Genomic DNA, 25,740 nt, shown 5'->3' with positions numbered 1-25,740 from the left:
GTAATGGTCTGATTCATGTTTGTGATCAATGATTTTTCTGAATTTGATATTGTATGTGCATGTTACAGCCGATGTTCATGGGTTTGTACCAAACACTTATGTAACTATGAGCATGTATTCTTTTATGTATCTTAACTGAGCCTGTGTCTTTGCTCCTCATTGACGTGCCTTATATCATGTACATACTTCACCCACCTGGTATTTTTGTATTGTGATCTCTGGGCAAATAAAAAGTAATAATAATAATAATTCCATTACCTACATTACGATGAATTTCTAATATTAATTGTTATTCAAATTCTAAGGGTATTAGGTTTCTTCATGGAAAAAATAACAGATTTCCAAGAGAACTTTCTGTATAATTATTTAGATTCAGTGCTCAACCTCCAAGTAGTCGGCTTTCATCTTGGGCGCGTTTAGTACTCCCAGGGTTCAGTTCACCGTTTGGCGGGACAAGTACATCTGTTATCATATAAAATTTAGCATTGAATCAACGCAGTTATTCATATTGCTTATTTAATAGGATAAATAGCCATTGTATAATTAATAGACCATCCTAATAAATTGGAAATACTTAAGCCTGCCGTGGTCGAAAATAACAAACTTTCCCTCATTGGTCAAGCACTGACGTAATCGATTGTGAATATCGTAAGCATCGATTAGTCAACCATTTTCCGAGTTCACGTTGAGGAAGATCAAGGTAAGTAAAACATTGGGGTTATATTATGCATTTCCTTGATTTAAGTGAAAGTAATAATTTTCTATTAAATTTCTGATACTATTTAAGCTGCTGAAGTAGTGGTTTATGGCAAATAAAACCTATTATGGTAAAAATATTGTTTGCATGGGACTTACCGGAGGTAATCAATATGAGCTCCTCACGAATGAGATCGTTTATTTGTTACAAAAAATGGAAAATTTAAACGTTAGACTGCATCAATAGGAAAAAACAAGCTTTTCATGTAGTCGGTGGTGTTTAGTTTTTGGGAAATTTCAATTATCCGGTAAACGGCGTCTAGCGGCATGAAATTTCGTAATAATGCTAATTTTATGCGGAAAGGAACAAACCCTGATTAAGTATCGAGTAAAATGACGATTAATATATTCGTAAGTACTTTCAATGATAGATGTTTGCTTGGGCAAGGAAAAAATCATTATTGAGTTTGTGAAGTATCTAATGTCCTCATTAACATCATTGTTATTTTTCGGTTTATTGTTTTAATTTTGACCGATTGTAAAAGCCTACGAACGAGTGCATTTCACAACAACTTGAAATAATAAATAGCCATTAATAAGGTTGCATTTCATTTCCAGGATCTAGTAGTAATCTTCACCTGATAAATGCCGTCCCGTTCCCCAAGCCGTTGTTACTCGCCGCGGTCAAGGGCTTCCAACAGGTCCCCCAGTTTTGGAATGCATGGCAGCTCCAGAAGGGGCAGGACGCCCCCAACAGATGGTGGAAGGCATAGGATTTTATCAAGAGGTGGTAGGGCAAGAAGTAGTGATGGCAGTGTTGGAAGAGGTCGTGGAAGCGAAAAAAGACACCCTCCGAGAAGGTAAATCTATGTTTGATTATTTTATCTCCTAGGTTAGTATCTCATTGTTTGCCAGTTAATTACAAAGTTTAATGTTGAATTATGCCTTTCTTAAACTTCAACTAACCCATGGCGTCATCAGGCCGTGAATGCTCATTATTTTGCAAACTGTAGAGCATTGTCAACTTGTGTTATGCATGGGCATGCAAAATGTTTATTCGTTTCATTCTCATCAAAAGACAAATGCAATATTAAAGACTTCGGTGAAATAAAGTCAGCATAAAAGAAATATTAGGAGGTTATACATAGGGAGGCGTTAAATGAAACAAAGTGCTGAGAGTTTTGGGTGTTTAATTTTGTTGTTGTTTTGGTGTACTTTCTGTTTAAGATCATACCAAAGTCTTCTCGTGAAAGAATTTGTATTTTTATCTTCATATCCGTTTAAAGGATATGATTACCATGCGACAATGATACCTTTGCAATTCAATAGCACCTTGGAAACTTGTGTTATTTTGAAAGCAGGAAAACCAAGTTTACTTCAATGTTTCAAGTAATGAAATATCTTTTAAGTTACTGGCAAAGTCACCAAATTTAAACAATGGTGACATCAATTAAATGATGGTGAAGTTCAATATTCTTTGATGATTAATAGTCTATGCAGGCTAAGTATTAGAGAGATGAATGGATATCAAATACATGCTATTAAACGATTTTTTTAGGTTCTTTAACACTTATTCTTCTATGATGTTTACATATTACTGCATACCTTGATTGAGCACTTTTCTAATGGCTCTTAAATGCTTAATAGGAATGAGTTTCAATTGTTTCAACTACTATGAATGCAAAGTACCCATAATTGCTCAGTGGAGAGGAAATTTGGTCAACAGTACAATGTGGGGGAACTTCACCATTGGGAGTCAATAAAACTCATTAACATGAGTAAAAGTATGAATAATTGGTGGGTGGATTTGGGATGTTATGGTTGGTCTGGATGGCTTTCCAGAAAATGTCTTGTTATCATCACACTCTTTCTGAGAGTGAGAATGGCATTAGGGAAATATTTTTGCTTTCTGTTATTGCATCCAAGGCAATGTTGAAATAGTATGACCACATCATATTGGAAGTGCTCAGTAGTGAAAAATTCATTGCTACTTACAAAAGCAAGTTGGTTAGTTATTAGTTGGTTTAGCATTTCCATGCTGAAGTGTTTTATGGTTTTATTTTAGAATAACTGCATCACCTCACCTGTGGTTATCATGATAATTATAGCTATGTATGATACCCCTGGAGTTAACTGCTGGTCTAGAGTTCTTACAGCACTTCACTTATTGTGAAGTGCTGAAAAGCTCTGGGGGTCTTACTTGGGAGTCCCACTGGGTGATTTTATACATCTTTGTAAATAAAAGTTGTTCGTGACATTCTAATCATTTATTCTCATATCATAAGTTATTGTCCCTTTCCCCTTCCAAGCAGGTGGGCAGTAATCCTCCAATCATTGAACATGAGAAAAAACTGGCAATTGAGCATTAAGTTTTGAATTTTGGAGAATTAATGTCATTTTACCATGAAATAGATAATGGGTAGTAGAAGGAAAAATGATTTTTGTGCATTTTTCATTTGAATGACTGACTATACTAGCAATTTTTTCAAATTAGTAATTTTCAATGTACATAATCTGCAAGGTGGTGACCAATTGTAAATCACATCTGATTGCATTGAAAAGCCATTCACGGTGTTAATTAAGTTTAGTGGTCTACTATGAAACTCTGCCTCTCTACCTCCGCTCTATAATGGATTAGTAATCATTAGGTGCATAGGTCTTTAGGATAGAACACCATGTTTGATAAGTACTCCTTAATAGGAATGGTTTTTTTCATATAATAAGAACTAGGTGACTGCTGAATTTCTCCTCTATTATCACTTTTTTAATTTGTATTTTCTGGGTGCAAGAAACCAAACAAAGGAAGTTTCCAAGGCACTGTTAAAATTAATCTAGGTATTCTTATTAATGTCTCTGATGTAATGGGGGGAATTGAGAACTTTTGATTATTTCATAAAAATTATCAATATAGAAACTTAATTTTTGTTTGGCACTCTTAAGACTTCTCTTCATTGTCACCATCCAGAGTTATACCATTCTCTCATTGTTTCTTGACGTTTCGAAGACAAGTCATTGTAGACCCCAGGAGATAAGCATCAAAAACCTATTGGATGGTGTGATTTATGTGGTGAAATCTCCAATCCCGTAGTGGTTTTTTGAGTTCTTGGAATATGAAAAAGACTCTTGGGGTGAGATGGGGAGAAAGGGGTAGACGTGACAAAATTTCGCTACATCACTATAATCACCGGTCACACCAGGTTTGCATCTGATATGGAGTCTGTAGCGATGGAACACAGTGTGCTGACATTTTGGACATGAGCAGTTCCTTGTGAATAAAAATCCACAACTTGCCTAAGATGTATCATTCATGATCATTTGGATGATTGCTCTTCAGTTTAATGAGATCAATGCTCCAAACCAATTTCTTCACCATGGCAGCTGTGATTGATGTCTTCCACTTCTAAAATCATCTGTGAGGAACTTGTGGCCAGTTAGAAAATTCCTTTTACACCTCACATTGGTGTCTTATGACGGGCTATCATTACTATGAACAGTATCATTGCATTGTGGATTTTAGTTCTTGGATACATTGGTGTAGGTCAGTGGAACTTCAATTGTGACAGTGATAACTGTCATTAGTTAGTTGGTTCAAAATATTATGCTTAATATTTGTAATTATGGCAAAAAAATGTGCATAAGGGAGGTAGAAAGCATAGTGTCTTAAAGGGGGTCGCATAGAGAAACAAAAGATGCATTACAAGAGCCTGAGAAGGGAATGTTGAAAATTACATGGGAATAGAAGTCACTATAATATATTGCCAGTAATACATATCGTTGACAGTATGCCAAGTGGATATAATTAGAGGAAACAACTTTGATTACTTCAGAGTTTTTTTAATGTGTTCATCTCAAGATACATAATAGATGAAAGGTAACACTGGGAAACAATGTGTAAGTAGGAATGACAAATTAAGGTGCTTCATAAGGGTACATAAGAAATTTATTTTAGCAATTCATTGTTTTATTATTTTGTGTTACCTTAAGAATTAACTGGATGTTTTACCTTTTCTTTTCTTTGTTGGAATGATTGCTGAGGTACATCCATGTGTCATCTATAGAATTCGACAGTTCAACTCATTATCTCTATATTAAGAGCATAAAATCTTGCTCGGGAGACGTGGAGCCAGCAATAAGTTGAGAGTTTTCATGAAAATAGACTGATTGACTTTGTCAAATTACTTGAGTTTTTGTATACAATGAATAAATATTACTATTGATAGTAAGAATTTATTCTTAAAACAGGAAAGGAAATTTGCTACATTTTTCCTCAAGTATTTGTCAAATATTTGTTACCCAAAATATTTCAACAAATGTGGTCAAATTAACTTTTCAATTTTCATGGTAGGTTTGGAATAGTATATTTACATACAAGGAGATTGCTCAAGCATACATACTGAGATGTAGTGCCTTCATTTTACAAAGTATATGTCGAGAAAAGGTATGGAGAAAGCATGGTTTTTGGTCTGGAAATGTCTGCGCCTCTTGAAATCAATGACAAGTGGCAACCATGCTTTTCACCGCTGTTTGAATTATTCCAAACCAAGGAAGAGGCAGGGAAATATTTGAGCCATTCATTATGATATCCACCATTTTTGTTTTTTTTTTAATATCCAGCATGTCTTTTGAACTTTGTCCAATAGTATACCATCTGGGGGTTTTCCGCAAAGTCAGTACTCTGGAATTCAGCATTCTCCCAAGAGAATAGTACCCAGGACTGGGAAACAGGCCTACTATTCTCCGCCACTCAGTGAGAAACCATCAACATCTGGACTGAAAAGGAAGTACAGCCCACACCCCCAGCATTCTCCCAAGAGAATAGCACCCAGGACTGGGAAACAGGCCTACTATTCTCCGTCACTCAGTGCGAAACCATCAACATCTGGCTTGAAAAGGAAGTACAGCCCACATCCTCCGTCTCCTTCATCTTCTTCATCCTCGGCATCTTCTTGTTTAGTTCCTGTTGCTAATTGGTATGATATGCGACTAAGAAACAAAATGGATAGGCCGTGCACTTCCAAAAGACTGTCCCCTCAAGAACTTGGGAGGAAGTATTTTAGGTTTGTATTTTTTTTGTTCCTCGAAGAATGTACAGAGTTGTTTAAGGCAATTAGCATACTTACATCCTTTGTTGAGTTGACCTTATTGGGAAGTATTGGTAACATAGTGGATAATTAATTTCTCATGGTTGTTGAGAGTTTTATTTTACAAAATGTCATTTCTTGTTTATCAGTGAGCAAAAATAATAGTTGGAAGAGAAAACCTTTAAGTGGAATTATCGGAAGTAACTGATGATTACTTTTTAGTGCAGGGACCTCATCATTATTTTGCTATACAGATAATAAGTCACCCTTTTCCACCAATGCATATCTTCTAATATACCATGTGGTGGCTGGAAGTGTTTTTTTCTGATTTTTAATCTTTTTGGACCAGTATTTAGATACATATTTACTCGATTTCTATGTCATATGTAAATATTTTTCCTTAATTTGTGTTAATACTTCCCACTTTATCCAATTATTAATGAGTTGTTTTGTATACATTTCTTATGTTTTGAACTAATTAACAAGAGGCACTAGAATAGGAGGCAATTAAGGCAATGTTACCTTTGCAACAGTGAGTGGGAAGTAGTCCTTGTACGCCCTGTTACATGTATACTTCCTGGGATTGTCTGCTTTCATAATCCATAAAGTGAATCAATCCTCTTGAGATGTCATCATCGGTGAATAATTCTGGTCTTATTTTATCACTAAGCCATAATCTGATCAGATATGAATATGGATCCATATCTAAATATGTGCACCACCTGTCACAGGAGATCTCTATTCTGTGAGCATGTGTGAACCACTTGAAGATGCTTGAAGTCCTGTGGTATTTTTATCCCCTAATCTCTTGCCTGATAAGGTAACTCATTTGACATGATTAATGGTACACAGTTAATAGCATTTAGTTCACGCGAGGGCAGTGGACTGTATGGATAAATAATAATAATTTATTTATTTGTCAGGAGATTGGGTGCATATTCACATGTACACAAATATAGGACACATCAGGTGTATTAATATAAATTAAAAGTAAAATAGGGCCAAGTACAGAACCCTTGGGAACACCCAGTATTACTTCTATTGCAGGAGAAACAAATTTGGAGCCATTTCTTTAGAGCTCCATATGCTGATGCCATTCACTTAGATATGATTCAATCCATTTTTAGTATGTGCCTCATATTCCATAGCGTTTCAGTTTATACAAGAGTAGCTGACGATTGAAAGCAGTCAAGAGCTTCAGTAAAATCAAAAAGTAATCCTAAAGTTTCAGTTCTGTTATCTGAACCTAGAAGTATTTGATTCACCATGTGATATGTGGCTGTTGTGGTGGACCTTGTTTTTTTACAACCCAATTTTGAGATGTGGAGAATAGGTTGTGTGTTTCAAGATATGATACTAGACAACAATAGAAAACTATTTCAAAATTTTCCCCAACTAGTTCAACAGGGCCTATGAGAATGCATGGCCACTTTGCAACCTTTGCCTTTGTATATTGGCACTCTTTTGGCTGATTTAAGATGACTTGCAAAAATTCCAATTTTTAGGGATTCATTAATTAAGAATAACAGCTGATTTTTAATTATATGAAATTACCTTTTTATGACTATCCCCGGGATGTCATCTAATCCAATATTAACTTTGTCAAGGAATTTATTGATAATGTTGGTCATTTCCATAGCTGAACAGGAGAATAGATATAATGAATTGTGTGTGTTAGGAATATGAGAATAATTAGCTGAATTGACTGCAACTGTGGGATTTGTATGGGGTAGAGTGAACAATGAACATGAATGGCAAACAAGAATAATTGCTCTACTCACCTTGATTGGCTGCAGTGGTTTTAATACCTGGGACAGTTGAATGAATAAGGCTGGGAATTTGTGTGTAGATAGGAATGGTTTTTGGGCAATAGTGAGTATGAAGTAAGAAATGAAGTGTAAAAGAAAAAAACCATGGCAGTCTTGTCTTTCTGGTCATTGTTCCTTGTACTCTCTGCAAGTCTTTCAATAAGAAGAAACAAGGCAATCACTGAACTATTCACCCAATTTATCTTGGCACACATGGGTTCAGCACATCAGGATAATCTTCAGGTAACACCTAAATATTGTGCTGATGAGTTGTGAAACTGTTTCAGCCAACAGAATAAGCTGTGAGAATATTCCTCCCTGTGTTTTTAGGTCTTTGAATTCAAAGGGGCTAGCTGACTGGCACCCAAGGAAAATTTGCGTGTAATGAAACAGGAAAACCGACCAAAAGTAATCTCTTGTCTAATAGGCTGACCTCTTTACCCCTAGTAATAGAAATTGCTGCCACATTAGGAGAGGTTTTGACTGTTTAACAAAATAGATTTCAGCTGAAAGGGGTGCACCATTAACATATAATTAGAATAATTTGGATGTTTTTTGTGTGAAATTTGTTTTAAGTGAAGTTTATTATATTTTTCAGAGAAAAGAGTCCAGTAAGGGACAAAGTTCATCGCTCCCAATCGTCGCCCCATTACAAAGTGAGAGATAATGATCGTAACTTTGAACGTAGCTCCAGTTCAGATGGGAGTTTATATTCTGTAGGGAGACCATCTGGACAGACTGTATCAGTTAATAGAAATTTTATCTCTTCTCCAAGAAGGCATGAAAATACTACAAAAAGGTAATTCATTTTCCTTTTCCTAGATATTATTTTTGCCCAATCTTGACCTTGATGAGTTTACCACCAAATGTAAAGACCTCAGTTTCAGTTTTTCTAAATGTAGCAATGGTATTTTCAAGCATTAATGGTCATTCATGAGGTAGTCATTAGAATAGAAATAATAATATCATAAATAATAGTCATTAAAGATAAAGCTATGAATGGTTTATGGAAAGATGATGGTATTAGAAAATATTTGAAAATACCTGATGGATGCTCTTATTAGTCCCAATTTCCTCTTATGGATCAGAATAAAGCACAGTAAGTACCACATTTTGGGGAGACTTTTGAATAGATATGCAATCTGAAAATGCATAGGATACCATAGTCACCCAAGAATAAACACCTCCATACATAATGTGTCAAATCAATGTCTCAATGGGCTTGCTATTTTTTTTAGCTAATATTAGGTGTATTTAGAAAGTAATGGCCAGTAATTCATAAAAATAGGAAAGTAAAGGAAAGAAAGAAGTTTCCAATTCTATTTTACTATTGTCTCCATTGTTTTGTCTAGGAACAAACTCTTTCAAACCTTTTTAATATGTCATCTTAGATTTCATCCAGTTTACTCTCCTCAAACAGAGCTAATTCTATTCTTTTATTGGAAAAGGACAAAGTCACTAGAAATGAGGTCTGGAATACAAAGGGGTCGAATAAAAGTATTCCAATTTGAATTGATATTTTCAACTATGTGAGCTTGTTTAATGCGGCAGCCATTGTTAATCACTGGTGCTGGTAAGGCAAGCAAATAAACAGCTGATAGCTATTGTGCATGTGCATTAAGATTCATTCGCATGGGTACAGATATAAGGAAACAGAATAAAAACACAGAAAAGACAAACACAGGATTGGTGGGGGAGGTGAAATGGAGGGGATGACAATCATAAATATGTTTCCTTGGCCAGAACTCAAATCACGGATCTTCAACTTGCTGTACTGATCCTCTGTGTGTTTGTTTGTATATATATAGTTTGTTTGAAAGTGTATATATGTGTGTGTGTATACAGTCATTCAATGGGTATAGGTAAAAGGGATAGGAACACATGTCAAAGGATAGTTACTGGCATTGGCACGACCATTCAAAAGATCCATGATTTGAGTCACGGTCAAGGAAACTTTTCAATGCTTATGATCTCCTCGATTCCATCTTCCCCGCCATCCCTGTGTTTGTCCTTGGTGTCCCTATCCCTGTTATTATATCTATATCCATGTGAATGAATGTGTGTTCACCATTTGGTGGATATGTGTGTTAAAATGTGTGTGTATTTAAACATTCATGATGATTATGTGCTTGCAAGAACTTACTTTAATGTTCTTAATTTTTTTCAGGTATATATCTGACTCAGTTGTACGTTATAGTGGTGGAAATAGTGATGCTGGAGCTGGTAGGCCCCTTTACAGAGGCCCTGATAAGACTGAATCTGCTCGTTTCAATGAAAGAAAACTGAAGAAAATCCAAGTAGGGATTTTCCTTAAGCGGCCTAGGGATTCACCTAAAGTCAATGAGCCACACATCAATAGGCAAATTGTAAAACCAGAAGATATTACTGTGGTGCGGCGTCCAGGTAGGGTTGCATCCGTGTTATCTCCCTTTCTGGCTTCCTAGAATGATGCCAGTAGAAAAATAAAATCCCATCATAATGACTGATTGTCACTGGCTGGTCCAGTTGATGTGGGTCATAATTAATTGATCGTACTGATTTTAATATAAATATTTTCAAGTCAATGGCCTGTTTCAGTTTGCTCTTTTAAGATATCAAAAAGTGTTTCAATTGGGAGCATATTTTTTATTAAATCTGTTGTGTGCAGGCTTTCTAGATTTTTCTAAATTTAATTGGAGTGGTTCCGATATCAGTGTTCAAGTGTAAGTGACGCTATTGACTATGATATGTTCTAAATTAATCCAGTCATTTGATTGTTGTGCGATGTCCATTTCCTTTAAGTTTACTTCTCAAAATAACACTTTACCTTTCTTTATTAATTCACTTCCTTTAAACTGATTTCTTAACAATTTGCCCATTAGTTTCCAGGTTTGTTTCTGTAACCAGAAAAGGTATCTGTGTACTAATTTCCAGTTTGTGCTGTCCATATTAACCCCTTTTGACAGAGTAGAAGAATATATTTACTATCATTACGTTAAAAGGTTAATTGCCTTTGAAGTCATGGAGCCCATTATTCCTAATTGCATTATTCTTTCATATTTAATGGTGTTGATGTCGCCTTCAAACTTAATCCCCTAATATTGTTTTGTGGGTGTTATGCGCAAGCCAACATGTTGAGATTTTCTTGAGCTTGAGGAATCTAATTTTTAAAATTGAATATCATTTGGTTTTATAAATTTTTAGTCACAGTATCTCAGTTCAGACTCAGGTTATTTGTAAAGGGAGAAACAACTTGTCTCTTGAAAATGGTCAATTTGGAGAATCACTGGGCTCCATACCATCCTTTCTCCTTTTTCTACATTCCATTCTTGCCCTTGAACCTGATATCAAACCTTGTATATTTTATGTGATTTTGGCTGTGTATATTGTTTTGTTGATGTAATTCTCCATTACACCTTTCCTTAAGGTGCTATGGTGCTCTTACAGCACATGCTCATTCCAGGTTTTTCCCAAGTGGAAATTTTTCAAGAGGATTTTTGTGTACATTTTTTTAGTGTCAATTTGCTTGAAATGGTTCTGATTTTTCCCCCACAGTGTTGCGGCAATATTGGTGTAATGTCTGGAATGAAATGTGCATGTTGTTCTTTTTTATTTTATATTTATGCACAGGGAGTTGACACAATTTAGGTTTTAGGGTAGGGCATTTTTATTTCCCATTTCATTCATCCAGTGGTGTTGAAGGAAGATAGTAGCTCAATTGAGCTCTGTCCTCAATGTGTGCTTAGCAGTGTGTTGAAATGTCATCTGCAAAGAAGCAAATGATTTCACTCCTCATCTTGGAAGAATCTTGTATTTCTTTTGTACCAAAAGCAGTGATTATAAAAACCTTCGGTGTCTAACACCAATTAATAGTAATCCTTAGCACCTGGCTAAAGGAATATTATGAAAAAATGGCTGTTAATAAAGAGAATAGACAAATAATTTTATCGGGTGTTTAGGAAGATGTTAAATGAATCTCTTTAAGATATTTTTGCATCAAAAATGAAAATGAGGGAGCAAGAATTTAAAGGAAGAGTAATATTTTCCATTTCTCCCCATCCTCAAGATAATACTTCATTCAGTGAAACTTTCAAGTTACCCTGTGATATGACATGTTCTGAACTCAGAGGTAAGAAGGGATACTGCAATAATTAGAACTGTATTCATTGTGTACAGCACAGGAATTTAAAAGAGTGAAGAACAAATATGATGTTTTCTACTAAAGATCATTCTAAGTGGATGTCTTTGGTCTATCATACTCAAATGAAAATGTTGAATGAATCTTGAATCTAGACAAGATAATTTTGCATTAAAATGGAAATGAAACAAGAAGTTAAGAGTTAGATTAAAATGTAAAATAGGTGTCTTGGAACTTGCACGATTGAATGCAAATGTTAAATGAATCTTTGCAAGGTATTTCTGCTTAAAAATGAAGAAGCAGGAGTAATATTTTTCCAGATCATCAGGATAAAAGGTGGCATCAAGATAAAATTTGATGAAGTGAAACTTAAAAGTTACCTTGTTATGTATGACATGTACAGTCACTGAACTCAGAGTTAAGAAGTGAGACTGTATGAAATAGAAGTGTATTCAGTGTGTATAGCGTAGTAGGCATTTAAAAGAGTGAAGAATAAATAATTGTCCATTTTAAAGGAATGTAATTTTCCTCAGACCTTATTTTAAGGTACAATGCATTTCACAGACTTGCGGCATCATCAAGTTCAAGTTTGCAGCATATCCTTCCTAGAGTTACTGTTGTGGCATCTCCCACAGTTTCTTTGGAATTTGTTAAAGGATTAAAAATGGATGCTCTTAAACCAATCAAGATTCTAAGGCACTTGGCAGACCCCAAAATAATACTTGGTAATGAGCAATTATGCGGTCATCCTTCCGCTCTCTTTTACGAGGAACTGACCTTGAGGAAAAACAAATCCAAAAGTTTAATGTACCTATTTGCCCCTATTCCTCCCTCACCCCTGACCATACCAAATGCCATGTCATGACCAATGCACCACCGGCTTTCCCTTCCCTTACCTGAAAAACCCCAACCCTTGCCTTCAACTTTCCACCCTCCCTCTCCCTCTTGCATGCATCCCTTCCCTTTCCTCTGTCCTAACCATATATATCAACTGCTGCATGTGGACCAAACTTGTACCTGATGATGCTTCGAGTCAGTGAAACATGTTTTATCTAAAAATATAGTCTGTGGAAAATTACGAACTCATTTAATATGGACATCAAACAATTCCACCAAGTGAAGCCTGAAAGTGTGAATGATAATAAATATTTGCTTTAGAATGTTATTTTAGTTTTCAACTAAAGACCATTCTTACTAAAGTAGGTGTCTTTGAGCTATCATTCTCGAGTGCAGTCAATTTTTCATTGCAAATTTACAGTTACCTGTGTCAGCATATATATATCAGCATACCTAAGCATGTGACTTTATATTGCATGTGTATAGTGACAAAATATCTTAGTTATATTTTCTTTAATGGAGAATTATCAATGCACAAACTGGATTATCATTAGTGTCCATTGCCTTTGAGACCTTTAAGGAGGATGGGTTATTTTATTCATTGCCGCTGAAGCAAGTGGGGTTCCGGAGATTTTTTCCAGTGTTTTTAATTTATCTCACCTTTGTATTTCATTGCCTTTAAGACAGAATGCTATCATAAAGTTTTTATTTACATATTTTGTATAAAAAGTGCATCATATATATAAACATGAAGTTAATTCTAGAATGTAAAAATTCTTAAAAATGATGAAGTGTGCCACAAATGAGTGATTCGATGGGAGTAAAGCTTAAAGGTTACATTGTGAAGCGGTGTAAAATAGAAATCGGTAAGTCATGTAATGTGTGAAATCTGGAATGCATAGGTCAATTTTAATTTGCATAGTTTCCAGTTTGATTAAATTTAAGTAATTTTCATCGATCAATTTGTCATGCTTGAAAAAAAAACATCCCTCCTCCCATCCATTGCCTAAGTAAAGCTTACTAATAATGTCATCATTTTATTCTGCTTTTTCGAATGATTATTGTTTACTTTCGGTCAAGTGTAACTAGCATTCATAGTAAATGTTTCATCACAGCATAAGTGTACACCCCGCGAGGATGCTCATGCTTATTTTTTTAACTGCAGGTTGTTGAGGGAGGAGGGTGAGGGCTCAAAGGAAATACAACTACCCTCATCAGTTTAAGCGGGAGATAATGTATGGGATTTCTTGAATTTTACAAATTATTATTTCTACTTCCACACCACTGTGGTTGACTTTGTATGCCATTGACATCATTCGGTTTCGGAAACGTGTGGGGGTACAGCCATCCTTTCAACTACTCAAGCAAAAGAAAATGTTGCCATTGTGGAACTGGATTGAGGGAAGCTCCGGCTGATTTGGTATGTGATTTAGTAGTGGTTTTGCAGCCATGAGCTCTTGAAGTGAAAATAAAAATATGGCTGTCTTGTCATGTAAATCGTCATTGACTGCTATGAGTATTTAATAATTCTTACGTGGCTTCCCTTCTTACTTATTAACTTTTCGAGTGACTTTAGTTGGCTTATTTTAAAGAGGGCATCTCTAAAATAAGATGCAGGGATTCGTAAAATGGGTTACAATGAATTCAATAAGGATATATTTTATTGATAATGTATACTCTCTAGACTGAGTTTAAAATTTAAATTGTAGGATTTCATTTCATCTTCCTTCTGTGCCATAATTGTGTTTTGTGAGGTAAATGAGTTGACGAACAGCAATGAAGTGTGATGAGTCATTGACTGTGAGTAACATGTTTTGGTGGTATGATTCCATGAAACAGCAAGAAGGGCATCATCTACAAATTATTGTGCTGACTAGGCCTTGAGCAGCTATCTGTAGAACTGCACAGAAAATGCTCAAGAATAGTTGATGATTGAGTGAAATGCATAAGATTTTATGCCTATAAAATGTGTTGTGCTAGTGATAAAGTGAATGGATGAAATTCATTCAGTAGCCTGTGTTATATTGAGCAAGTAATTGATCATCATCATGGAAGATACACGTGCTTTTTATCGTCTCTGTGTGAATTAAAAAGACCAACAAGCATGCAGACGTGGTGTTCCTGTGACTTCAAAAGGAGAAAACTTGAATTTTGAAGTTTTCGTAATTGTCGAGAGTGGAATATGGTTTGGTCATAAAGGCATTAAATCAAACAAGATAAAACCATTGATTTCGTATGATTCAAGAAATTAACATGCCTGCATCAAGAAAAAACTTTTGCAGGTGAAGAGTGTATTCAAACAATTTTATTAGACTCTCATCGTAGAAGCTCTTGAGAATCTTTAACGGGACAACAATGAAGTCTATTTAATCCAAGGAGGTATATTGTAAAAATATCCCAGCGTATGTGGTTTTTTGATGTGACATGGTGGATATTGTACTTGGCAGTTGAAGGAAAACAAGTTCATATCCACCAGTGGTTGTGGGTGATGCATTGCCATGGATGAGATTAATGGAAAAGTGAAAATTGTGTTGTTCATTGTGGTGCTTCTACCTTCATGACTTAGGTACCTAAAAGCCAAATGCAGCAATTATTACTGCTGCCAGTACAAATATGGAGTAGAAAATTTCCCTGCGTACAAGGAAAAGCTTCTTCAGTCAGGAACATGATGTAATTGGAGTCCATGTTGTTAAAGGAGACATAATTTTATCATTTTAATCTTTTATTAGTATTTGAGAGAAGGATAACATTCATTTAGCATAACCAGGTGATCATTCCATCCCCAGGCATGTTAAAATGCAGCAGCACTGTGCCTTCATTAATTCCTTGTACGACTGCCAGAAACAGTGGTTAATGTTGCATTTTATGATTCTGTTCTCATGTCTCTCTCCTCTTCCTTTGGTGTCACAGATGGGATATTGGCGGGCCTAAGTAGGCTGGGTGATTGGTATCGAATGGTGCCCTTTCATGATGTCAATGAGGATATAGATGAGCCTCTATGCTCAATGGATATGAACCAGGGCCCCAGGAATTTGCCCTTTAACAGATGTAAGACTTCTGATTTAATGTTTTTTATCAATTTTATGATATTTCACTGGTTTTGAAGAAGCTGGACCACTGTTAAAGGGTGATTTCTAAGCAACATCCAATTTCTTTCACCGAGGGAACATTTTTGTTAGCTGCAAAACAATTACTAATTGTTTGATTTGAAAGTGTTATTTGTGTAAAAATGGCTTGATGTACAACTTATCATTTTCAATGGATAAGTTTTCCAGGCTATAGTTCTTTATTCTGGAAAGGTGTGGATGAATATGGAAGTTTATACAGCATTATTCAAAATCAGCGAAACATGTGCAATGCAAGTAACGGAAAGTGATTTCTTGATGGCCAACAGTCCCTTTAATGCATGTTTGATTTGTAACAACCAGGGGCTTTCGTAGAAACTTGGATGAAATATTTCAAGCCAGTTTGACCTTGCAAACGGATGAACGAAACACAGAGTTGCTGAAAACACAGTTTAATAGATCTAGGAACATTTGAGTGCATGGAGACCTAAATTATGTATCTCTGCTCATGATAAAATGTTTCAACTTTATTTACTTTGCCTAATGGCCAGCAGGATAGTTGATAGATTGTTTGTCGATGAGTTAATTCATGGAGTCAGCCTTTTCGGCCAGTTACATAATTTAATTAACCGAATGCAGAGACATTCACTACTGCATTAATTCCGATAATTAGAAATGCTGTGCAAGTGGTGTTTATCGACCACGCAAATCAAAATAAGTGCACTTCTATGGCAGTGTGTGTTCTTTTTTGTCTGGTGCTGCGAATTTCATCTAGAGATGAAGTATTTGCCAAATTTTCATGAAAATATTGAAAAGGCATTATTTTAATGTGATTGTGACTCTAGAATGCTATTGGATGGAATGTGGACAATGGAAAACTATCAGTGTTTATAAGATTTCCTTGAAGATTTATCCTCTATGAATTGTCCAAGAGAAGTAATGATTCCTGTGAGAGTGAATCAGCAAGAAATGAAGTGTTGTTTGTAAAGTATCGGAGGAATTGGCAAATGGAGAATTTTGCTTATTTCCAGGTGAACTCGGCAGTAAAAGGAAGTCATTTTTTAAATAAAAATACCATTAAGAACTTCTGTGTGGTAGTCAAGCATCAGTATTCGAAATGTGTTGGTGGTTAAGGTTAGAAGATTTATATATTTCACCTTAGGTTAATCTTCATTCCAAAGTGAATAGCCTGTTATCCGACTTAAATGTATTTATCTTTGACGAAGCTAAACATTATGGAAGCTGGCTGATAGACTGTATCAATCCCCTTTTGGGGCATGACTGAAGTCATGAAATTGTTGTGTTGGTGCTTCTAATGCGCCGCAAAAGCAACAAATTGATACACCAGATATTAATAAAATATAATTAGGCAGTTGCTTGTATATATCAGCAACGTCATGGTTCATGAAGTAAGTTGGTCAATCCCTTGAGAAATGAATGCTAGATTGTCATGCATCAAGTGTGTTCAGCTTGTGAATGTGAAAGTGGTCTAAGATCTATTGTACAAGAACCTCAGATCTCAAATTTAAAAGTTATGTGGACATATCCTAACTGGCAAAGATTACCTGTGGATATTTAGGGATAGAGACTTTGAAAGGAATTGGAGAAAGATGAAAATTTTCTTCAGAGTTTATGTGAGTAGAGAAAAAAGTGACAAATTCCTTGACAATTACTTTGGCATGGGAGAGTGTTAAAGGATCCATTGTGCAAGACCTGCAAAGAAAGTTCTCAAAATTGAAAATTAAGAGCTAAAGTGGAAAAATTTTAAAAGTAATTACTAAACTGAGTGTGCATTATTGATAATGAAAATTTTACCTCTCGATTGTAAAATTTTCTGCGTTATATTTTACAGCAATTCATATAATTCCTGTGTGCCTCAAATCAATGCTTGTGAAGAAGAGGTGCAATTTCTCAACATTTTCCGGCAGAAGAAAATGTGCTGTGTAGTTCAATGCTGCTGCATCTGGTACTGCAAACTATTCAAGAAAGATAAACTTTTACTTTGAATGTGGACAGAAAATAAGTGAAATTTTGAATAGAAAATTGCAAAAAAAATGTTAGAAGGAACTGAAGAGCTTTTAAACTGATTTTTAAATTGCTGGTAGTGATGAAAAAATATTCATAAAAATTGAACTTGCATTCAAAGGTAAAATTTATACAAATGAAGTTACAAGAAGATATGCACTGAAAATGGATCCAACTTGCAAATTATTTGAAATTTGATAATAATGTTGGAAGTCTCAAGAGTCCTCAAAAAGTGCATCAAGAAGTGAAAGTGTCATTGTTTAGAGACCAGCATAAGATGATGCGCCTTGGAAGGACAAGAGTAGCCTATCCAATAGAGCTCTCTGCTGGCATAATAAATATCAGAAACTATTATTGGGTGTGCTATGTGTTTATATATGAATGGAGGAAGACTACACAATGGAACCCTTGATCTCTTGCAATACAACCTGGCATCCGAACCTACAGTGAGCCTCTCCTTAATTTCAATACTGCATTCTTACTTCTTCCCTTCATTCTGTCTATCAGTTCTATCCTTCTATTCATTCCTTGCCTGCTTAACATTCCCCCCTCTATCACAGTCTTCAGCACTCCCTTGCCAATCAGAATGCTCTGCATCCATATTTCTTGTCTCTCTCAAAAATCTCCCCACAATCACGTCTGCCAATCCCCTATTCTCCTGTCATGTATAGTACTTTCTTTTATATTTTCCTTTCTGTCCATTTCACCTTCTCCACACTCTCATTTCAAAAACCTCCAGTCCATGCCTATCATCTTGCCTTAATAGCCATGTTTCCACTCCATTAAAGCCACACTCCATGTTGAAGCTTCAACAAGGCTTTTCTCCACATCCCTGTCATCTATCTCCTTAATTTTGTGATAGCCTCTTTGATAAATGCAATTCTTCATTGAACATTTTGGTCCAAAACACTTCGCAGATAAGTAAAACGTTCAACCTGCTCTAATTTATGATCTCCAATTTGAATATTTAACTTATCTTTTTCTATTTCTCAAAAACCAGATAACCTTTATGTTATTTAGTCATTTTCATATAGTTGCATTGACTTTCCAATGCCCTCAGCAATGCTTACAGCCTCTTGCCTGGCTGGTCAAAAAGCTTTATCATTTGGAAACCTAGCTGATTTTAAGAATTGTTCTCTGATTTTCATTCTTATCTCCACTTCTACCCATCTCTCTTTAACCATTTCCTCCACATATACGTTGAAAAGCACAGGTCAAAATGGACGCTTGTCTTTTCCCTCTCTCTAGCACTGCTCATCCCAAATCCCCCCCCCCTGCCTCTCTCACATTAGCAGTCTGAGACTTCCCGAGATTTCAGATGTCTCTTATCCCTCCAATCAACTCGTATTTTCTGCCATTCAGTAGTTGTTCTATGTATTCCTTCCGTCCATCTTGAATATTTCTGGGTTTAATCACTAATTTTCTTTGAGTTATGTTTGAATGTTTACATAGATTTCCCCATCTTATTTCATGGCAGTGTTTACACCTTCTTTAACATCCACCAATATCACCCTTCTTTTGTAAACTTTCCATATCCTCGAACTGCATCTTCTTTTGCTGTTATTTTCCCTCCTCGGTTTGTTTTATTAACTCTGTATACTTCCTTCCTAACTCTGTGTTTACATTCTTCTGTTTCCTTATTTCATCTGTCTTCCTAGTCATTTTGTCCAAAATCCATGGTTTCCTTCCCTCCCAATCACAAAAGCATTGCCTCTCCCACTGCCAGGCTTAGCACATAGCTCAGCAGGCTAAGTCCTGTAGTTGCATACTCATACTCCATATTCTGTGTCCATGATTGTTTCATGGGATAATTGAAGTGGTTTCCTGTTGTCATCCTCAATTGTGTTTTAAATGTTACACCATCACTCAAACGGTCACCTCACTGAGGAACAGACACTGCGCAAAATACCTATCGTCTGGCCCCTACCCATCAACCTACCTGACATGGGTGACCTTACGTGAATCAAAACCCAGTGCTCCCGCCAGCACAGCTCGAGGATTCGTTTGAAAACAATAGCCTTTCCACCATGTCATGGTTGTAGTCCATGGGTAGGGATTGAAGAATAAACTGTGAAAAACGAATTCATCTATCCAGACCAACCTGTTTTTGCCATGGATTTCAGCGTTGTGTTCAATGTGATTTTTATCACTTCACAGTTGTGATTAAAATGCCTATTTTAAGGCATATTTGAATTTGCTTTCAGTCATGTTAACAGATTTGTGAACCATAGCTGAGGAACTTATAGCATAACTGAGGAAATTCAATATTTCAAATAATGAAGTGATTTTTCTGCCAATCAAAAGCAGAATTCAGGATAAAATGTTCTTGAAAACAACTTACAGGTAGTGAGTCTGTTTTTGTTACTGATGGATGCTTTTGTGACTCTGTGTAGAAATTAATGAAGCTCGAAGTGATAACTTGCCTACCATTTCACTCTTCACCGCATGCTCTAAAAGTGTTTCTGATTCTTGATATGGAGATCTGATTTTCTTTATTAAGAAAAATCCTAGTGCAAAAGTGAATTCTGCAATGCCTGTGCCTAATTAGTGAGAATCACTACTTAGCAATGCTACCAAATACTTAACATTAGCTGTGGTGACAAAAAATAAATACTGAATCGTCAGAATTTTAACACATTTGCAGCAACAAGTTGCGGAATGGTTGTAGGTTCTTTAGGAATCTTTATTTAGTGGTAAACCTTGTTAGGTAAGAAAATTGTTGACAGAAATTGTTTGCAGGGCATTAATGAACTGGTGGATGACATGTTTTCTTATTGATTTAAAACTTTTGTGTTTTTTTCTTTGTTGAATAGATTTATGAGAGATGGAAATCGAAAGACTATTAAACCAATCTGTTATTTTTATGAAAGCTGAAAGAAAATATTTTTATGGCGGTGGTCCAAGCCAATTTTATATTTCATTAATGACAGCCGTTTTTATGCCGTACTGTTTGCAGTCCAGCTAAATGGTGACTATCGGCTTAAATAGCATAGCTATGCTAAGGTTTTTCATTGTGGGATACTGTGAAAGTAGCAGTTGAAAGCTATAATAATCACCTAAGAATTTGATGATGAGACATGTTTTATAACTCCAATAGGTTGGAATGGAAAAACTTATGCCTGGAGGATCTCTTTGTCATGTTTCTTTCATACATGGTGGATTTTCTAATGATTCCTGAGAAATCTCTGTCTCAAACTGTGGTTACATGGTAATAATGATTGACTATTAATAATGCTCTATGTTGCAGTCATCGGTGAATGGAATTTCTGATGGGAATGAATGAAATGTAGATTGCTGGAAGTACTATCTTTAATCAAAGGCGCATTCGCATTTCAACAGTGTAAAAGTGAAGGTATACATTTTATTTTATGTTTGGAAGTGGCTTAAAATCCATCACTGCACGAAAGAAAAATATCATGGTCAGAAGCACACATTATGTCCAGTATTGTATATCAGATGTTTGGTTAGTTCTGAATGGTGGAATATATGTATTGATGTCATAGCTGTTCTGATGTCCTCGTGTCATAAGAACCATGTTGATCATCACAGAAAGCTGACGGAACTCTTTTCATTAACACGCAATTACAAAAGTACACTTGAAGAAGTGGTGATCAGCTCCTGGTTTTTTTTTTTTTTTGCTTCACTTTGTTACAGCAATATTCTGAGATTAGCCAGTGTGTCAAGCATGCTCAAGCTTTCCAGCTAATCCATACATTTTTGGTTCAAATTCTCTATGGAATGTGAATAATGTTGTTGTTCTCCTTGTATGGCATGTTTATGGTGTGTGAAATGAACCCAAGTTGTCGGAGCACCCAAAGAATCATTCTCTGGTTTTTTTACTGTGTAGTATTTTCAGTTGGCTAGGGAAAAGCAAATGCTGTTAAAATAGCTCACTTTCTGTAAAATATCATGGGAAATAGTTACTTCCTTATTTCTGTTGCAGATTGATTGATGTGGTGTTTGTCTGTGATAGAGAAAGTGTTCAAAACCCTGCTATTGGCTGTGTGGGACAGCTTCTCCTGTATTCATTTAAAGTGAGAAATGATGCATGCCATGAATGTGATTCAGTATTTTCATTGTTTGTCAGTCATTGAATTTTCAGGCTTCAGTAGCCATTTCAAATTTCATTTTCAATTGAAAGATAATGAGATAATTGATATTTTGATGAATTTTATCGTGCAACCATGTGTATAGGTAATTATTGTGCTCATATACTTAAGTATGACATGAACTTAAGTTTTTAATCCCAAGCACAAGTTTTTGCGTAAAATTCTGGGAATTTTTTGTGAATGGAAAGCAGGGAGGATTTTTATTGGCATTATACGAATGCATATTTATCGAGTGGGTTTATTTTTGATTTCATCCAAATTTGTGTAGTATTTTGGTTGAGTTAACAGTTTGTTTTCTGTGATCAAAATTGATTCTTTATTTCATGTAAACCACATGAATACTAAGTAGCAGGAAGGAGGAGAGTATATGACATATGATATCAGTAGAAACTTCAATCTTGAATGAATGAAATACAGTCAGTTTTGTGAGTTTTAGCATCTGTGGTTCTTCAATAATAGAAGTTTGGATTTAGTGCACAGTTCTGGCATTTTATGATAAAGCCTAATGAATATAGGTCAACAAAATGATGAATGACAACCAATTGTGACATATGCTTGCACACATCTGCTTTCATCATTAGTGTGCTAATTTATAAGTGAATATGAGCTGTTAGTATTTAATGGAAATATGACCAGGATGTCATAAAACACATTCCCAAACTGCAATTGTGGGTATCAAAGTGTGAAACTATAATGTTTTAGGTTGAGCATAGATTGTTGACGAATGAGTAATAGAACTATTAATGGGAAGATAATGATAACAAAATCCGAAAACGACAGCATAATAAGTTACTTAAAGAAGCAGGATAAAATAAAACCTTGGAGAAATCCAAAGCAGATACTTGTTTTCTGACAGCGCTTGGAGGATTATCACAGTATAATGACTTTTAAACTGTTAGAAAGTTGTCATTAATTTTTGGTGAACATTTTTTGTGAGCAGGAAGCACAAGAGTACGTGTAAAATGTATCATTGTGGCTTGAAGCAGTCGCCATCTTTTGAAACTTAAGAAAATAGAAATTGTTAGCTATCCATCACAGCTGTAATATTTGGTTGAATTAAGTTCCAAGCCCTTTGATAGTTCATTGAGTAATGAAATTTTAGGTTAAAAAACAATGTCATCAAGAATTATTATTTGTGAATTAGGTGTTACTTCTGGAATGAATGATGCAATATGAAGACAGGGTTCCTGAATATTGTTGTTCTTCTGATATAGTAGCAATTTTAGGAGAGGAAATGCATGAGATATTGCCAATATGTCAGTATGTAATATGAATGTTACTGTTTTACTTCAAAATTCTGAAAGTGAAAACCAAATACAATGGTAGAACAATGTTGAGGACAGGGAAATTAGAAAATAGTAAGTGAGATTTGGGGAGGTGAGATATATTTTAGGGCTTAATGTGGTGGGTCGAATGGATAGCAAGGATTGACTCTATTAATAGTTATGTCAATGTGTCTGCAATGAAGGGAAAGCGAGCAAGTGAGGGATGGCAATATAGAACAAAAAGAAAGGAAGAAGCATAGCAAACGATCAGGCAAATAATTTAATATTATTAGTTAAAGCAAAAGTGAAACCAACGAGCTTTGTCGTTTTTCAGGTCTACATGCGACCAAGCAATCATAAGGAGAAAGGAGGTGATTGGGTATACAATCAGTTACAGGACATACTACTGGGTATTCTTGGGGATATAGTGATGAGAGACTGGAATGTGGCCGTATGGAAAGGATGGCAATGAGTCAAGAGACTACGGTTCATGATCAAGGAATGGCTATCAGCTGGGTAGGAGTTGTTGTTTTTGCAGGAGACAGGGTTTTATCATAATGAAAATTAGATTAAACATCACAGTAGGCATAGATATTCTTGGAATATGCACAAGGATTGAGAGCAATATCAGTTTGAACATATTATGTTTAGACACAGATTTTGGAACAGCATGATTATTTTGTAGTTTCCCAGCTGTGAATGCAGATTCAGATAATAATTTAGTGCCAATGAAGTTAAATGTCAGATTCAAGAGGGAGATAAAGGGAAGAGAGTTTAGGAAATAATAGTGTTGAAGCATTCGAATGGACGACGAGAAAGAAGTACTAGCGGGCTCTGGAGAAACTTATGGGTAAGGGGTACTGGAATAGAAATTTCGGCACAATTCAAAAAAGGCATTTTGAAAGCTGCTACCAAAACTAAAGGAACAAAAAAAGGGAAAGGATAAGGAAGATAGAGGAGAGAGAACCTAAGGTAGGCAGCAAATAAGATGAAAGAAGCGTGGTGGAAGATGCAGAGCAAATATATGGAATATTTACGAAAGATGGGTTTGTGCAATCGTCAGGGAGGAAAACTTTTTTTTAATATCATCCACATAATACCAATGACCTTCCTGTCAAAATTCGTGTAACTCATATTCATAAATTCATATATATGTTTCGTACCACTTTGGATATGACAAGAATAATAAGAAGTAATTTTATTTTCATGTTTTTAGTCTAATCAAGGCTACTCAGACTTGGAGGCTTAAGGATTGTTTTCAGTACAAAAAGAATGGTAGAAGGAAGGATTGTTTTTTAAAATATACAACAATATATTGATAGAAATGAGCTCTTATGGCTAGTAATATATAATAAATTTGAAACTCCAATAGCCGTAAACAGTTTACCTTTCTAAACAAAGTGAAAATGAGTCACTCACTTCGACTTGTGTTGTAGTGACGATTACCCTTCAGTACGCTGAAGAGGGCTACTTTGTGGCCGAAATACGCGTATTCGTATTCACCTTTCTTATCCTCTCCTTTTTACCTTTTACCCCTTTTACCTACCTCATTATCCTTTTTTACCTTTACCCCTTTTTGACTTGTGGCGCTAGCCAATTAATTTCATTTTCACTTTGTTTAGAAAGGTAAACTGTTTACGGCTATTGGAGTTTCAAATTTATTATATATACAACAATAATTAAACATTATGGTTCCCAATGACCTAGCTATAACAGTAACCTTTGACTTTTTAAAAATAAATGTCAGTCTTCCGGGGATAGTTACTTTGGTGTAATAATTTGATAAGTATGTGTATGACATTCAAAAATGTTTGGTATTAAGTCTGTATACCATGGGTGCCCAACTTCCAATTAGGACCTCATAGCTTTTACCTTAGTTATCTGATGGGTTTTTTTAAGTATGAATTTTTTATATGATCCCATTTTTATAACAAAAATTCATTTTTCGTTACTAGTAGCTAATAAATTCAGTTATATATGTTAATTTAAACTTTCTGTGATATGTAGACCTCCCATGGACTTTTTCATTTACTATTGATCAGTATAATGGAAAAATGTGGCATTTTCAGATTTAAAAGCATTATGAATATTCAGATTAGGGTATTTAATTGGTCTGTATGTGCACATCGGTGCCTTGCAGACATTTCTGGTGGTCACATCTTTGGTGAAAGTTTTCATCACAAATTGTCCGCAATACTGTTGCTAGAAGTTCATATTTAATTACTTCGTAAATAATAAATGAACTAAATGTAAATAATGATGCCCGAATAGCCTTTGCCTAGTTTAATTGCTTCATGAAAACTATATAATGTGCATACATATTAGGAAAGGAAGATGATATCAACTCATGTAACTTGTTAGTATTCATTTGAGTAATTTACGTTACAAAATTTAATATTAGGTAAATCTTTAATTGGTGTTTATGATGCTAAAACAAATAATGCCACTCTAGCATTGGTGTTGGGCATCTATAAGTAAAAATTTCATTTATAAATATCTACTCGGGTGAAAATGATATTGAAAATGAGGTAAATAAAGTTTCCAGCTAATCCTAAAATGACTAATCCAGTTTCAAAGGTAAAGTTAATAAGAAAATTTCAAATGTGAAACTGCTAAATGATGCTTTGGAATCTGAAAATGATCTGCTATGATTGTTCACCACAGCAACGTATTGTTCTCTTAAATTTTCTACTGGGGATATTTATGTAAAATGCTTTCATGACATTTTTAGCTTGTG

The 25,740-nt window shown here is 35.3% G+C and overlaps 1 protein-coding gene across 4 annotated transcripts in view; it reads left to right on the top strand.

The window, feature by feature from the left end:
- The first annotated feature begins 657 nt into the window (after positions 1-657).
- LOC139696265 (serine/arginine repetitive matrix protein 1-like) overlaps positions 658-25,740 on the top strand; it is a 50,444-nt gene continuing 25,361 nt past the window's right edge. For 2 of the 4 annotated variants that reach the window (XM_071594956.1, XM_071594954.1), the window contains exons 1-5: positions 658-700; positions 1,315-1,556; positions 5,337-5,753; positions 8,184-8,384; positions 9,753-9,988. In XM_071594956.1, coding sequence (XP_071451057.1) covers positions 1,342-1,556; positions 5,337-5,753; positions 8,184-8,384; positions 9,753-9,988 — 1,069 coding nt within the window. In that variant the 5' untranslated portion in view covers positions 658-700; positions 1,315-1,341. Of the gene's footprint in view, positions 701-1,314; positions 1,557-5,336; positions 5,754-8,183; positions 8,385-9,752; positions 9,989-15,449; positions 15,588-25,740 lie in introns of all 4 variants that reach the window. The other 2 variants (XM_071594953.1, XM_071594955.1) reach the window with 2 other exon arrangements.

Source organism: Hetaerina americana, unplaced genomic scaffold (genome assembly GCF_022747635.1).
Source record: "Hetaerina americana unplaced genomic scaffold, ioHetAmer1.1.p SCAF_7, whole genome shotgun sequence".
NCBI lineage: Eukaryota > Metazoa > Arthropoda > Insecta > Odonata > Calopterygidae > Hetaerina > Hetaerina americana.
Note: the sequence above shows the minus strand (reverse complement) of the source record. Positions and strands in the feature narration are given on the sequence as shown.